This window comes from Callospermophilus lateralis, chromosome 11, assembly GCF_048772815.1.
Source record: "Callospermophilus lateralis isolate mCalLat2 chromosome 11, mCalLat2.hap1, whole genome shotgun sequence".
NCBI classification, from domain to species: Eukaryota; Metazoa; Chordata; class Mammalia; order Rodentia; family Sciuridae; genus Callospermophilus; species Callospermophilus lateralis.
Genome location: NC_135315.1, coordinates 52022224 through 52039135, shown reverse-complemented (window position 1 = coordinate 52039135; position 16912 = coordinate 52022224). Strand labels below are relative to the sequence as shown.

The window sequence follows — 16912 nt, the reverse complement described above, 5'->3', positions numbered from 1 at the left end:
AAGATAAGCTGTCAACCCAATGGCATCTGACATGCAAACCTTGTCCTTTCTTGCTGCCTCTCATCATCAGGCTAACCCTCCAGGTGTCCTGGCCCTTCTGGATGAAGAGTGCTGGTTCCCTAAAGCCACAGACAAAACCTTTGTTGAAAAATTGGTTCAAGAGCAGGGTTCCCACTCCAAGTTCCAGAAACCTCGGCAACTGAAAGACAAAGCTGACTTTTGCATTATACATTATGCCGGGAAGGTAAGAGAGTCCTTATGCTGGATAACTCAATTTAAATCACTGTTTTCTGTTGCTGCGTTTTATGAAGGTGTAACAAAGGTGTCGACAGACGTTCACAAACACTGTATATGGTATATATTACAGTTGGCTTGCCTTTGAGACAATCCAGTTTTTTCGATTGTTCTGTGAAGACTTTTGATGAAAGCTTAAGAGGGTTTTTGTTCTTGTGTTTGGTTTTGTGTTTTCCATTTCACCACATATGGCTTTGGTACGGGTAGGTGGACTATAAGGCCGACGAGTGGCTGATGAAGAACATGGACCCTCTGAATGACAATGTGGCCACCCTTCTACACCAGTCATCAGATAGATTCGTGGCAGAGCTTTGGAAGGACGGTAAGGATGTACTTATGTTTGTAATTAAGCTTGGCTGGAATCTTTTATAGTTAAGATTTGTTGATGATTCCTTTTCATATATATGTGTATAAACATTTTTTTCTTACTTTAACATCTTTCGCTAGAGCAGGGCTGCCGTTATATCGGAAGTTATCCATTTTAAGATACTTGGGATAAGAAATGAATAAGACATCTGCCCTCTTGGTCAGATGCTGTGGGGAGTGCAGGAATAAAGAACTACACTATGCCTCAGGCTCTCCAGTGACAATTCAGCTATAAACTGAGGGCTCAGGGACACAAAACCGAGAAGCCCTGCATGTGCCATTTCCCAATGTGTACAGGTCTGCCAAGCTGCATCCTCCATCATTGCCACTCCCGCCATACACAGAGGCTGGCGAATGAAGTCTCCCAATACCCTGCATATAAATCATTTTCTTTTATTTCCATTAGTCCTCATAGTTTTTTTTTATGTACATGAACTTCAGGTGAAGATTTTTGGTGACATTTATCATAGATCAGATTTTACTAGTACCAGAAAAACAAAAAGCCTGTGTGTCTGTACACAAAGAAGGAACACATCATCTCTTAGAGCTTAGCTCTTGCTGCTGCACCTCACTCTGGTTCTGTCCTACCTCTTTGCTTGGCCTCAGGCCATGTAGGACCTTGGCCCTGGAACTGCCTCCACCAGGCCTTGACTTTGAGGCCAAGCATGTTTGGAACTGTCTCACTTCTGTTTTCTCTATAGCATCTCAAGACCTAGGAGTCTAGCTGTCTCCATCAAGGGAAAGAAACACAAAACGTATAAAAAAAGAGGGGTTAGGGTAGTTGGGGCAAAAGAAAGAGAGAAGAGTGAATGCAGAGAAAGGGAGAAGAATGACCATGCACACCAGGTCAGGTGCAGGTAAGGGAGCCTGCAGGGTGGGGTGCAGTGCACACATGCATGAACATGTCCTGGGAAGAGACTATGCCCGAGAGTATATTAAAGGGAGAGTCTGGGGGAAAGGTTAACTTTCTGATAAGTAAAATGGAAGTTTTTCATCTTTATACCTTTAAATGAAAGTCTTCAACTGGCTACTAGACGCACAGTGTCATTTGCAATGATCTAGTCAGTCAAGGGATACTACCTGAAGACAGAGAAGAATTGCCAGGCTCTTAGGCAGAATTTGCAGGACCCAAGCAAGACAGGACATGCATCTCTAGTCCCAGCACTTGGGAGGCTGAAGCAGGAGGATTGCTTGAGTCAGAGTTTAAGGCCAGTCTGGGCAACATAGCAAGATGCTGTCTCAAAAAACAGAAAGAATTTGCAGGGCCTTCAGAGTGGCCCTGCTCTTGACTGTGTTGCCAGAGAATGTTGGTGTGGGATCTGAGAAACTGGGACTAGAGTGGAGAAAAAAGACTGAGCTCAGGTCATTATAGAAGGACCAGCACTGGCAAGTTGCCATGCAGATGGGAAATGCTTCACAAAGGAGAGAGGGGTGCAATTTTGTTCCCTTGGGAGTCCATTCAGTTGTGAGTGGTGGACACTGTCAGTCACAAAGTGCACCGTGCTCACTCAGTCCCCTCCTGGTGCTCTTTCCAGGTCTCAGAACACAGCAAAAGGAAGGGGGATACACACACAAACTATTGAGTGCCAGAGATACCTGAGATCAGTGCTGTGTGAATGGTACAGAGTTTTCAGGAATTTGCATCAGAGGAAGCAACTCTTCTTTTCCTGGGGTGCTATAGTAAAACATCATGAAAGAGGATACAGTTTTCTTTGTCCTTCAAGGATAACAACTTACTGATTAAATGATGAAAGCTAACACGTTCTGAGCACTTACTGAGTGCCACACGGTGGTTTTAGCACTAATTTTTAAGCATTTACATCCTGAGCACGCCTTCAGCATTTGCAGATAAAAAGTCTTACATGAACTAACTCATCCAGGGCTAAGGATCTAGGAGAGGGTTTTTGTGAGTGAAGTTGGGTGGGGTGGAGAAGAGACATAGAGGGATCCACCACTCAGGAGGAACATCCATTTTGGCTTCATTGTAGAGCTGGGCCAGAAAGGGAGAGTGGTCAGGAAGCAAGGCTGGGGAGATGGTTGGGGCCAGGCTCAATCCTGAGGCCGCCTGATGGCCCAGCTGAAGGGGAGTTTGGACTTTAATGAATAGAGCATGAGTAGGTTTGTTCACAGTCTGAACTATAACAAAGTCAAGTGGGCACTGGCTTGTTGGTAGGTTGGTGAGAGATTCTGGAGGTCAGGAGTGTGAGGGAGGTGACTGAGGACAATAGTGGGCCTGGAAGGCAGGCCTGGGGAAGGGGGATTTCTCCACGGAAGCCTCCAAACCTGATTTTCTCTTTCTTTCAAAGCAAAACAAGGTATCTGGGAAACACTGACAGTTTAATAAAGGAAATTGGGGCCTAGGTTTACACACATGTTCTGACATTGTGTTTCTTAAGCAGAAACCATTTTGAATGAAATACACATGTAGAGCCCCAGTCCTGTAACCGCAGACCTCGTCAGGGGCTTCTCATGTGTCTGTGAGATAGATCTGGAAGCAACAAAAGGTGTGTCCCCTGCCCTCCGAGAGCTTGTACTGCAACGAGGAGTCCAGGTAGACCCAGATGCCATAATAGAACTGCACTCATCTTTAGCTGGCTCCCACTTTCCTAGGTGTCCTCCTTCCATTCTTCTCCGTTAGTCTTAGGTCATCCCCAGATACTGGAGAGGTCTTGGGCAGCAGCGGGTCAGGGTTTAGGTGAGAGGTGGGAGGCTGAAACGATGAGTTCCGATTCCTGATCACAGATGACAAGTCTTATAGTGAAGACCACGTCTGGAGATTCCTTACCTGTGATTTCTATTTAATAGGTACAGGAAATTTAGTAAATTACAAAATGCTTAGGTGAAACTCTGGCCATGTTGCTGAGCCCCTTCAGCCCTGTTCATCTGCACTTGTCCACAGCTCTAACTTCACAGGCGGCACACTTTTTGTAGCCCTGTTTATAGCCCTTGCTTTGCTACAGTTACGTAGGTTGAGAGTGTGTTTGGCCACTCTTGTTAGAACAGGCCAAGAGGTGTCCCAGGTTTGTCCCACCTGTCCCAGGTTTGATCTGTCTCTGCTAGCTTTTGCTCTGGAACAGTCCTGTGTGTTTGCACTCCTGATAATGCCCGTTTTAGCAGAAAATCCTGTTTCCCAACAGCCTGTGTAGACAGCCTGTTGAATCTGAGTGGCAGAGAAGATCTGAGAGGTCAATCACTAGAGAATAGGGTGCTGTCCTCTAGGATGAGGGCAGATTGAGAGGCAGTACCACATTGTCCAAGTTTGAAGACTGTATGTTTCATATGCAAGATCAGTGGCAGGCTCAGAAAAGGATTTGGGTTCAAGATAGAAAGATTCCCGATTGTTCACACAGAATGTAGAAATAGATCTTTGAGGATAATGGGAGGTTTTTCTCTAGGAAAAGAAAATAACCCTAGTTGCCTATAATCCCAGTGGCTCTGGAGGCTGAGACAGGAGGATTACAAGTTTGTGGCCAACCTCAGCAACTTAGTGAGGCCCTAAGCAACTTGGTGAGACCCTGTCTCAAAATACAAAATAAAAAGGACTGGGCATGTAGCTCAGTGGTAAAGCACCCCAGTTAAATCCTCAGTACCACGGGGAAAAAAAGAAAGAAAAGAAAAAGAACCCTGGAAAAACACTTGATTAACATCTAATTAGTTGCCTCTTTTCATAGCCACTGAATTGCAAATGCAGAAAAATGACAAGTTGACCATGAATGGATGGAGATATGATATATGTATACAGCTTGCCTGTGGACACAGTGCCTTGAGTATAAGACCTCTTGTGTTTAAATCCAGTTTGTGTTAGGGTTTACAGAGTTTTCTCAAGGCCAAACCAGGAGGAATAAGATGTATTGGTGGCAGCCCTGCCCTAGAGATTCTTAGTGCCCCACTTTTTGCTAAAAGACGTTTGGGAATCTCTCTACTGGTATAAAGGATTTCTTGCCACTTCTGAAAGAAAATAAGACCTCTTGTGTTTAAATCCAGTTTGTGTTAGGGTTTACAGAGTTTTCTCAAGGCCAAACCAGGAGGAATAAGATGTATTGGTGGCAGCCCTGCCCTAGAGATTCTTAGTGCCCCACTTTTTGCTAAAAGACGTTTGGGAATCTCTCTACTGGTATAAAGGATTTCTTGCCACTTCTGAAAGAAAACTAACGCTTGCATTTTCATTTTGGGTATTTTCATGATTGATTTCTTAGGATTTGAAATTATTTTAACATTTTGCAGCAACAGAACTTGAATTTTGTTATCTTTAATGGTAGCTACTGATCTTTTAGGAATTTGTATTTGAAGTACATTATGTTTCCCAAAATCTGTATTGGGACTAAAATTTCACAGCAATATGAAACCCATTAATATTTACTTTGACCACAGTGCTCTAACTTAACTGCAGTCTTGTCCTGATTTATTAATTGCAAGATCATTTTATGATAGATAGCTCAACTAGTACCTTATTATTCTTAACTGTCCTCCAGCACTTACCTGGAATAATCATTGAACATCAATATGATATGATGCTCACACCTAGAGTTGAGAATATTCTCTTTGATTCAGTTTAAATTTATTTTATAAAGAACTTTGTCCAAATGTGCAAATTCTCTAACCAGTAATGTTTGCATGGGATTTGCCCTGGACTGGCTGCTTCTGTAGCCCAGTTTCAGTTTACTTGTGATGTCAAATGTCTTTCACACTAACTGAAGTGTTTGTGTATTTGCTCTTCTGTCCTCCTGTTTTTACTGTTTCTCTGCTTTAGAGATTCAGAATATTCAGAGAGCTTCTTTCTATGACAGTGTTTCTGGTCTTCATGAGCCACCAGGTGAATGTATACAGCCTGTAGCCTCCAAAACAGAAGGGTTTTAAGCCCACAGAGCAAACATGGGGAGGGCTGGCAGGGTGGCTGGGGAGGGCAGGGTACACTGGGGTTGGGGTTGGGGGTTGGGGTTTCTGTTTTTGTTTTGCTCATAGGCTGCATGAACCTTTCATTTCATGCTCAGTTTTATTACACTTCAAGGCAACTGTTTGAGTGCATAAACAATTCAATTGCTACTGCCTCTACATTGCTTCTTATTTTATGCATAGCACTTGTAGCATTGCATATTAAAAGGTACGTCACTACCTTTTTCCAATAGCACCATTTTGATACACAGTCCTCCAAGGAATTGTAAGGCATTGATCTGCTAAATGACATCTCCTTTGTCTTTGAGTCACCTTTAAATTTTAACTCTTAAGGAATTCCAAGGAGGAGTTTTTTTGGTTTTTGTTTTCTCTTTTTACGTCTCTACTATTTTGTGAACAAATAATTACATATTTATCTCAGGTATATTGGTCTTGTTAAACCTTTGGTTTGGAATTGGTATGCATATCTAGCTAGTTGGACTCATCTTTGTAACTAGGGGCACTGAACCTATCTACAAGGTTTGATATGTATGTTAAAGACTAAGATCGAGTAGTGTCATTAGAATTTATACTTTGAACTTGAAATTGAGGTCCAAATGTTTCGGCTTTATAATTTGAGTTCTTAGTCCTGTTTTAAAATACATACCTAGTGATGGCTAGAGGGCCCCCCAAAAGCCCAATATAAAATGAAAGTCACCCAGCTTTCCAATTTTAAGTAAAATTAGCAAGTAGCAGAATTCAAAGAAAAAGCCAAATTCATCTTATAAAAATTTCCCTTATGAATTTTAGAACATGATAATATTGTTATCTAAATCCTTCTCCAGGGTTATTTTTAAAAATGTTAAATGACTGTGCCTAATTTAGTCCAACTAAGATTCCTGCCATAAATTCTAGCTCAGATACTGTGAGAGACATATAGAGTGCAAGCTTGGTGTGGGAGGGGAAGATAGATTATGCCAAAGAAAATTTGAGCTGAAATGAAAATTGCACAGAACCCCAAAGAAAGAAACCTGCAAACTCAGTTACCTTGGGCCTTAGGGAACACCGACAGTAAAGAGGAAATGGAAAGAGAGAGAGCTGAGCACTAGCTCTCAGCTTCTGGTCTGCCTAAGATTTGTGCTTTGTCAAAAGGTCAGTGCCTAAACTCTTAGACATTCTTCCAAAGTAGAGTGCCCTCTTGAGATTAATTTTCTGTCCCACTTTAGGATTTCTAATCTTGTAAGAGAATTCCAGACTGTGAGGTCTTTGAGAGCAGGGCCTGTTGCTCTCTGTCATTTCCCAGTAATTGGCACAAAGGAGGCACACCATGAATGAGTCTGTAAGTGAGAAAATTGCTGGGTGGGAGGGGTGACAATCCCATTCCCACTTTTCACACACAGCAGTTTCCCCTAAAACCCCCACCCCGGCCTTTCCTTCCCCTAAAGTACAGAGGCTCCTGTGCAACCATGATCTTTGGGTACATAGACCAGGCATTTTTCTGTACCAGCAGGATTCAGTACAGAGCCCTCTTGGATGATTTCATTATAATGAGAAAACAGGAAGTAAGCACCCTCCCCTCCCCGATACACACACACACACACACACACACACACACACACACAGAGTTACACACATTCTTACTTGGTGCTAAAGATGTCCCTGGCTCTGTCTCTCTGTGACGCGACCTTTGGTTGAGTTACCTGGATGAACCAATTATGAAGGATCTTAATCTCTTCTCCTTAGAGGCCTGTCCATCTACCATGGTCAAATATGGTCTGTGAAGTTGTGTATAGTAGCTCTATAGCAATTCTTTTTCTCTTCATTATGTGTTTATGGGTTCAAGAGACCCCAGGGAAATGTAAGAGGTTTAAAACCGAAAATGTAGGATATTGGTATTTTCAGTGTTTTCTCAGAAAACAGTGGGTGAGGAGGTTCCTGGGGACCGAGGTTGTGATTGTCTATGACAAGCTGACCCCCTTTAGTGAGCATCTAGATCCATCCTTAGCAGCAGAATGTGGAGGTCCCACAGGTTTCTGCTGTAAATGTCAAGCACTGTTTTCTTTTACATCTGTTTGGAAAGTCTGGACTTCTGAGACGGATCAGTCATGGAGAATGCAAACAGACTTAAGTAGCGAAGAGGGATTCCAACTTCAAAGTTAGTCAGGCTTTTGGACTTAAAGGGTTAGAGAGCTGTTTAATGGCTTTTAGACCTGACCCAAACCAGCCTAGAGGGACAATTATGTCCCTATCTGCCCTAATGCTGGCTTGAACCTGCAGTTTCCTTCACAGAGTGACACCATTGAGGCTCTTTGAACCCTCACATTTGCTAGATCGCAGCTGACAGAGCTGAAACAGTACCATGAAAGAAAATGTAAGAAGAGCCAGGAAGCAGGTTTTTATTGTAGGTCCCCCACTCCTTTTTCAGTCTTTCATAGAATCAGCCCTTGAAATGAGGGAGCAGCAATTAACTTGAGACTGTTAAGGAAGGGGCTGGTCCCCAACCCTGGAGGGCTTGTCCGGTTTCACAGCTCTTCCAGGGCTTCCTTCATCCTGTGATCTCCACTGGACTCTTACCTATCTGCTCACCATAATTGAGAGGAAAGACTTATATGGTAGCCAGGCTTAAAACCTAGCAGTGAGGATGTTCTGACTTCAAAAGCTTTGAAGCAGTCTTTTTTAATCCAGTAAGTCATTAAAAGCTGTTCCACTTAAAATAAAGCAACATGACTGATAAAATGGCAGCCATCGAATTATGGGCTGTAGAAATAAAGTACTTTCTTAGGATCTGTGGTTTGGGCCTGATACAATTTTATGCTTAAAGTGTCGTCATCAACGGATGAAGTTTTGCTGTTGTTGCAGTGTAGTCTATTCTTTCATATTTTTTTATCTTGAGTCTTACCAGTAGATGGGCACTCAAGAAGAAGTAGCATTTGGAGTTCCTGAGGTTAAGTGGGGATGATGACACTGGGCTTTCGGGGTCCTCATCAGCCTGCACCTGATGTGGGGGATGTGCAGCATACGTGGTGTTGGAGTCGCTATTGCCATGGCCATGTCTGCAGCTGCTGCTGACCCTTGTGGCTGTTGCTGTTGTAATTATGAAAAACAGAGACACTCAATGTTTATTTCCTTGGTTTTTGTTTAAGGCAAGTCTGCTTTTATGTACAGTGTCCCATGACCCAGCTGATAGTTAGTCATGCTGGGCTGCCAATATTAAGATGTTTGGGACAGGGATCGGCTAGGGAAGCAAGGACAGTGGTGCAGTAGCATCCTGGGAGGAAGAGGGGCTTCCTGTTTGCCAGACACCTTGGGCTTCTGAAGGAGATGGGGAAACCTCCGTGGAGAAGGGAAGTTCACCTTATTGCTGGTGCTTGGGTTAAGAAAGATTGCTTTCTCCTCAAATCAACCTCTGGTCTTCCTGGAATAATTTCCAAATACTCTAAAGCAATGACTGTAAGAGACTGGTTGTAACAGCCTTTGTATAATGGTTTTAAAGTTGTTATTATGGAAACATTATGGAGACACCATTTGACATTAAGATTGTTTCTAGGAATTCCGAGCAATTTAATATTTCTTTCCGAATATGGTTTTACCTTTTAGTAACATTTTGGTCTGTCAGAGTGGCACAGTCTTAACTTGTTGAAATGAGTACTGAGAGCCTGGGACTGTGCTGCTTGTGGAGGCTGTTGAAATTAATAATAAAGTAAACGGCCCACTCCTGGTTTCCAGCTATACTAGTTAGAACTCTGGCTACCTGGCTTAAATATTTCAAATTAAGTTTAGTGGCACTAGTATTTGGGCTGGGTTTGAAGAATGTAAAAATCTCATCTTCCTCCTGTCTCCTAGATTGTCCCCTAGAAGACCAGCCATTAAGAATTCCTGCAGGGCTGGGGCTGTAGCTTAGTGGTAAAGCCCATGCCTTGCAATGTGTGAGGCACTGGGTTCAATCCTCAGCACCACATAAAAAAATAAATAAAGATAATTGTGTGTCCATCTACAACTTAAAAAGTATTTTTTTAAAAAAGAATTCCTGCAGCAGACAATAATATCCCTCATATAAAAACTGTTTATGGTAGCTTTTTAATGACATAGATGACACATTCCATTTTCTCTGTAAAATGGATGTTTAACCATCTAAAGTCTGACTATTAATTTTTATACAATAATAAAATGTCAGTGCAAAATACTTTTAATTCTTTGCAGGCATCTGGGAAAGCAAATAATTTAAATGCCCACCAGCAGCCCTCACCAAGCTTTCCTGACACCCGAGAGAGAAGAGTTTGTGGTGGGATAATGACCAAGCCTGTCTCACACTGAGCCGGTGACTGTGAAACACCCTGGGGCTCGGGCTGTGTTAGATCCCGAAGGAACAGAATTGCTGCAGATTCCTTGCTTCCAACTCTAACCATTTTCCCCAAGAAAATACTCTTAAAATAGCAGCTATTCTGGGTCTTAATTTTGAAATGCAATCATACTTTTATATCATTTTGGCCCAAATCATTTAATAAATTTTCCAAAGCATTTCTATATTACCCACAAGATGGTTTTTGCTTATTAGTAGATTTTTACTGAGTTTAAAATTTCAAATTAAAAATAATAATAACAAAGTTCAAATCATTCTTTTTTTTAAGAATCTGAAATTTTAGTTTTCAATTACTCTTATTAAAATTAAACTTGAAAATCAGGTTTATTTTGCTTACTTTTGCCTAATGGAATGGCAGTGTTGGACATTGGCAGTATGTGGTATGTAAGAAATGCCCTTATAGGTCAAAATCCTGCAAAGTGAATCCAGTGCTCTTTTCTCTTTGGTGGTGGTAGTAATTCATTCTTTTGGTAAACTTGGCGTTCCTTCGGCAATTACTTATTAAATAGCCACTGAGTGCCAAGCACCATGCTTTACCCAGTGCAGGGTGGTTGGGGAGGTAGTAGTGGTCATCTTAGCTGATTGTCAGAGTCAGGGGAACCTTGGGAACAGCTCTTAGTCCCTAAGTGTGAGATGTTGGGGAAACATCCCCTGGGGAGCTTGGTCTGGCCGAGAAGATGCAAGGAATAGTGTGGAGGTTTGTCCCAGGTATCTGTCCTTAGGCAATGTGAAGCGCAGGAGGGAGTGGCCTATTTAGGCTTGTAGGTGGGGTAGGAATCAGAGACTAAGAAGACTTCTTAGATGATTGTCATCGTGGTACTGCAGGCCTATAATCCGAGCTACTCAGGAGGCTGAGGCAGGAGCATTGCGAGTTCAAAACCACCCTGAATAACTTACCAAAACCCTGTCTCAAAATAAAATTAAAAAGGCTGGGGATGTAGCTCTGGTAGATCGCTTACCTAGCATGGGCACAGCCTTGGGTTTAATCCTGAGGTTAGGTACAGGAATGGCAACTTAAAATTACTGAAGAGGTATTGGCAGAGATCAAAGGACAGAATGGAAAGTCACTGCATCTTAGGGGAAGTACAACCAATTTGCTGGAGTTGGGGGTTGTGTGGGAAAGCAGCTAGAGGTGCTGCCACTGAGCTCTTGCATGCTGTGCGGATTCTCCCCCATCTCTGCGTAGAAGTCTCTGGCTCCATTTTACAGGGAGGAACTAAGGCTTTGGGACATTGAGGGATTTGCCTCCAGACCACACAGCTCATGGGCTGGCAGTTGTTTCTGACTCAGGGTCGAGTTCATCGATGTGCTGTGTCACTGGGCTAAATTATTTGGACCATATCCGAAAGGCTGTGGGAGAAATTTCAGGAATTTAATTTCAGCTTCGTCTTTTAGAAATGGCTGTTAATCATTACACTGGGACAACAGGTATAAATGGAAGGAACAGTGTGGCATCCAGGGACAGAGGATGAAATGGGGGGCCAGAGGAAGGAAGTAATAAGAAGACATGCAGAATCCAGGTCAGAAGGAAGGGCACAGCCAGGGTACCCCTCTTCCTCTTTCTCTGGCACTGTCTCCCCTACCAAGTCCTGACGCTCGCTCCCAGACCTCATCTCTTTTTCTATTCTCCCTTCAGGTAGCTTATCCAGTCCTGTAACTTTAAATAGTGTCTATAAGCCAACACTCCCTAATTTACCTTTCTGGCTCAGACCTCTCTTCATAGAAGCAGGCTACAGCATTCAGCTTGTCTCTGGTATCTCACCTCCACTTTTTTTTTTTTTTTTTAGGCGGCGATGAACCTTTATTTTGTTTATTTATTTATGTGCAGTGCTGAGAATCGAACCCAGTGCCTCGCACATGCTAGGCAAGCGCTCTAACACTGAGCCACAACCTCAGCTGCTCACCTCCACTGTGATGGAGAGTGTGTTTCCCAGCCATAGACCCACCTCTTTCCTTGTCTCAGCCACCAGCCACTTATTTGCCTCAAGCCGGAATCCTAGAAGCTGTTCTTGAAATTTCTATCTTCCCTTGCAGAGCCAGAAAATCAGAAAAGCAAGTGCATCCTCCCGCCAGAATATGTCTTGAATCTTTCTTCTCTATCTACCTCCTCTTTAATCTCACTAGTTCTCTCACAGGCCACTCTGCCATAGCAGCCAGAGGACTGTCATGCTGTCCTTGCTCACAACACCCTGGAAATGGCCTCCCTTCACTTCTTTCTGGACCTGAACTTTCCCTTGTGCTACTTCTACTCACTGGGATGGTCTTTCTCACTGGCTGGTTCTTAATCTTTGGGTATTAAATGGCATCTCCTCAGAGAGATCTGGACCACTTAGTTCTCTCACAGCATCCTGTTCTTTTCTTTGGTGCATTTCTATTTGTGCTGAAATATATTTGATGTCTACTTCACATTTGCACTAACTTGTACCATGCATGTTAGTGCCAGATGCCTTTCTGGGAGCAGGGATGCAGTGTTGAGGAAAAGCAGACACAAGCAGCATTTCACAGGGATCTGAAGAAGGCAGAGGCACCTGTGAGAGGAGAATGCAGGTGCCTGGCACGGTGCTGGATAGTCACGTCTGTCTGGTTAGAGTCAAGAGATCTCTTGGGCTGAGAATATGACTTGAGAAAAGTGGAGGGTCAATATCTACGCTTGTATCTTATCATATTCTAGAAGGATTTCAAGTGGCTTGAGTTTGGGTCTCTAGAGAGTCCCACAGTTGTAAGGAAAAGTAGGAGAAAAGTCCTCAAGGACCTTGAGACTGAAGGAACTGGCAGAAGATAGGGTGCTGACGAAGCTGAGGTTCATAAGTCCAACAGCTGAGGAGAGTCTTACAATGCTGATGTGACGCTAACAGGTCAGGGTACCAGGGTCAAGTGAAATAAGCGCCAAATGGAAATAGATGTGTCATCACCCTGGGCAGCACTGGGCAGGAGGGAGGCAACTGGGCTAGAGCCTAGTTGGCCAACATGGCGGAACTGCATGGGGGAAGATGTGGAGTGGCAAGCCTGTGAACTCCTCGAGAGAAGCTGGGCTCTGAGCAGTTAGAAAGGGAATTGGGCCCAAGTAAGGGCGAGGGAAGTACATTGTTCATGGCACCCAGAGGTGGGGCTTGCTGCTGTTTCTGATAGGGCAAGTGAAGATGGAGTGGTTGAAGAATGGAGGGGGAAAGAAAGGGACCTCTGAGGAAGATGGTAGATGAACTCCACTGCACAGACACAAGGTTTGCCCCCTGCCCTTCAGTCTGGTGACTTCACTGGGAGCAGCCTTAGTATATCTTGTGTGCCTGGGCCTGAAGCTACACAGCTTTCTCCAACCCACCCTCTCCAATTTCCATTCCAGACCAGTTAACCTGAGCAGGTACTTTACTTCCACTTCTATAAAAACTCACTGAAAATCTAGAATCATATGAGATCTTACACATAAAGTCCGGTCCCCACGTGCCTCTGTTACAAGAAACAGAAAGAAATGAGGCAGCTGTTAGAGTTGAGGGAAGCATTACTAAGGGCAGGTCAGTTGGTATTCTGATTGCTTTAAAAATATTTCAGCATTGTGTTTCATTCATTTTAACAGGGTTTTTTGGCTTTGTTCTTGTTTTGTTTTTTTAATGAGGGCACATGCACATTATGCACCAAATGTACCAGCGGCGGGTGGTCTCTTTATAACCTCACCATTAGAAGTGTTAGATCTGTGGATAACATACAGATATCAACTGCTTGAGTAAGAGAGGAATGTCTGAGAAGGCTAGCCATTATCCAGACAGGACACTTAGGCATGGGTTCTTTTCAAAAAAGTTCTTCTCATTTTGTTTGTGCCCTTTGTATTACTCATACCTTAAGGCGATAGCTGAAGTTTACACATTGCTCAAAATCCAAACTGCTGTCATCTCATCTTCCTGCATCTGTTCCTGAAACTCAAATGGCTCTAATTACTGAAAATCTAATAAGAGATAACCCTGGTCTCTGGTCCGCGAGCAGAGTCATTCAGTGGATTTATACAGTCACAAGTTTTTATGTGAATTTGATGAGCCATTTCTTATTTTGAGACTTTTTTACAATATCAGTTTGTGTACCAATAATGCCAGCCAATGACCTTTCATTGACCAAATACTTGCAAATGTAGAAGGCAGACTGTTAGCAAAGCCAGCCAGTTCCCAAGGCTAGCGCAGCGGGAGGCACCTGCGGTGTGTGGGAGTTGGACTTGTGACGCACTGCGATATCCCGCCATATAAGTGTGTGGCTGTTAGTTCCACGGCTTGCGCAGTGTCTTAATTATGCTGACCGCCTTACCTATATGGCACCTCTTATCATTTGTTCACAAAGCTTGTGCTGCTACACTATCACTGTGTCTTTTCTTTCCCTTCCAAAGAGTCAGATTTGGCTCAGATTCCATTTGTTTTCTCTTCTCACCAGTGGACCGTATTGTGGGTCTGGATCAAGTCACTGGTATGACTGAGACAGCTTTTGGCTCTGCATATAAAACCAAGAAGGGCATGTTTCGTACCGTCGGGCAGCTCTACAAAGAATCCCTCACCAAGCTGATGGCAACTCTCCGAAACACCAATCCTAATTTTGTTCGCTGCATCATTCCGAATCATGAGAAGCGGGTACGTACAAGGCAAAACATACGCTAGCGTTTCAAGTTGATGGAAGTCAGGTGATGAAGATTAAACTAGAAAACTATTGTTTGCTTGATTAGGCTGGAAAACTGGATCCGCACCTAGTGCTAGATCAGCTTCGCTGTAATGGTGTCCTGGAAGGGATCAGGATCTGTCGCCAGGGGTTCCCCAACCGGATAGTTTTCCAGGAATTCAGACAGAGGTATTGCTGACTTTTACCTTTTTTACATATGTATCAAAGCTTATCTTAATATGAATGAAAATGATAATTTAATGAGGAAACTGTTTTCCTTGTTCCCTGGATAGTTTTCATTTCCTTATAGCAAAAGGACAACATATAGCTAGGAAAATTGAGAGCCTGTTTTATGGAAAGGCAGGGTGTTAGGAACTGCTGTGATTGCTGCAGAGACATTCTGTGCACAGGGCCTTGAAGTCAGCTGTAAGGTCAATGCAAAGAGCTATAAACTATAGTTTACTCATTCAGACGATTCTCCCTGAAATTTAAAGTTGCTTTGAAACAGATATTTTTAAATAGATGAGTAATGTAAGTTCCTTTTAAGAAAATTTGAAAGTGCAAGAGAAGTAAACAGTAAATAAAAGTCATCCAGGAATGATTCTTGAAAACATTTTGGGATGTTTTGGTCCATCTTTTTTCAGTGACTTTATCTGCACATGTGTGTGTCTGTGTATGTATTTTTTCTTGCGTATGTGCACACACCATTACTGTCCTTTAGAATAGAGAATAGTATAGGGTAGATTACAAAATAATTAAGAAAAAAAAGGAAGAGGTTGATTAGTGTGCAATAGAAATGGATACAAAAGTGATGAGCAGTAGTTATTTTCACATTTTATTTGATAATTTTCCTCGGTACTTAATCACTTTTCCCATTTTTTTATTTCCTTGAAATTAAATTTCAAATTATGGCAGCTTTTGTTGTTTCCAAGAAAGAAATGGGGTTGCCAAGTCAAAAGGGCCTTCTGCCCGTTCTCCCACCGTTCCAGATAGAATCAATTTGAGAAGTTCCTCCGAACCCTTATGTGTTCTCCAGAAAGCCACTCTTATGGCCCCACTATATGACAAACACTCTGAAAGATTTTCAACTTTTATTAATAGGAGAAGAAGGGGACATAACCAAGTTAATAGTCAGGATTCATCCTTTAATCTAGCCTCTGACTTTGCCTTAAAGCTTTTGTGGTTGAGGTAGGATTTTATGCAGCAAGGTGCACCAGACCTGTGCTGTGTTGACTGCCACCTGATATCTTCTGGTGTTCTCAATAGAAGCCCATAGACATTGCCCTTACAACCTTTTCTGTTATCTAATCAATGCCTACAAATTGATTGTAATCTAAAGTATAAACAGCCAGATTTTCTTTGCATCTTAAAGATGTTTTTGAAAATTTTTCTTCAAATGAAGAAAACTGAAAATTTTTTAAACACCATGCTTTTGATTTCCCTTTGCCACACCCTCCTAAACCTAGACTTTGATCTGGGAGAATTAATCTCATTTTTCCTTTGCTTCTTATGATAAGAAATAGAAATTAACTCTGCAAAGAACCTCAGGTTATCACTTGCCCACTTCTTTCTTTGCCCTTAATTTGTGTAATCATTTTATTGACTGTTAGAGCAAAACTCACAGTAAATAAGTATGTTCACAGATTTCTACAGAAGATATTTTGGAATTTTTCTTACAGATACGAGATCCTAACTCCCAATGCTATTCCTAAAGGTTTCATGGATGGCAAACAGGCCTGTGAGCGAATGGTAAGCTTTTTAAAAATTTTTTCCAGCTTATCAACTATTAATATAATCTTTTCTTCAGCAAAAAGTAATCAGACTCTCTCTCTCTTAGATCCGGGCTTTGGAATTGGACCCAAACTTGTATAGAATTGGACAGAGCAAGATATTCTTCAGAGCAGGAGTTTTGGCACACTTGGAGGAAGAAAGAGATTTGAAAATCACCGACATCATTATCTTCTTCCAGGCTGTCTGCAGAGGTTACTTGGCCAGAAAGTAAGTGGCTGATTTAAACTCACTTGCCACAGATGCAAGGGTGCAGGAGAAATAATAAAAAGTCTCTGTCCTCATGGAAATTGCTTTCTAGTGGGAGAGAGCACCCAGTAAGCCAACAGGTGTTCTGAATAGCCACGTGTCACACTTAGGAAACACAGAGGGGCCAAGACATAAAACAACGGATTAAAAGTCCTGTTTCAGCTGAGATCCTCAGAGAAACCTTTTCTGAGGCCCAAATCTCAAGGATCAGAAGGCTGGCTCCATGAATTATAGAGGAGGGAGTGACTACATGAGCAAAGCAAAGATGAGGGACCTTCTGTCATCATACTGTCTTCACGGCCTCGGGAAAATAGGAGGTTTATTCCAATCCAGGAGTGTACTCACATATGTGTG

The 16912-nt window shown here is 42.6% G+C and overlaps 1 protein-coding gene across 3 annotated transcripts in view; it reads left to right on the top strand.

Moving 5' to 3' along the window:
* Positions 1-16912, top strand: part of Myh10 (myosin heavy chain 10) — a 137607-nt gene that overhangs the window by 84267 nt on the left and 36428 nt on the right. For all 3 annotated transcript variants that reach the window (XM_076871769.1, XM_076871767.1, XM_076871768.1), the window contains 6 exons: positions 71-244; positions 502-616; positions 14303-14496; positions 14589-14710; positions 16201-16270; positions 16359-16519. In XM_076871769.1, the coding sequence (XP_076727884.1) occupies positions 71-244; positions 502-616; positions 14303-14496; positions 14589-14710; positions 16201-16270; positions 16359-16519 (836 nt within the window). The remainder of the gene's footprint in view (positions 1-70; positions 245-501; positions 617-14302; positions 14497-14588; positions 14711-16200; positions 16271-16358; positions 16520-16912) is intronic.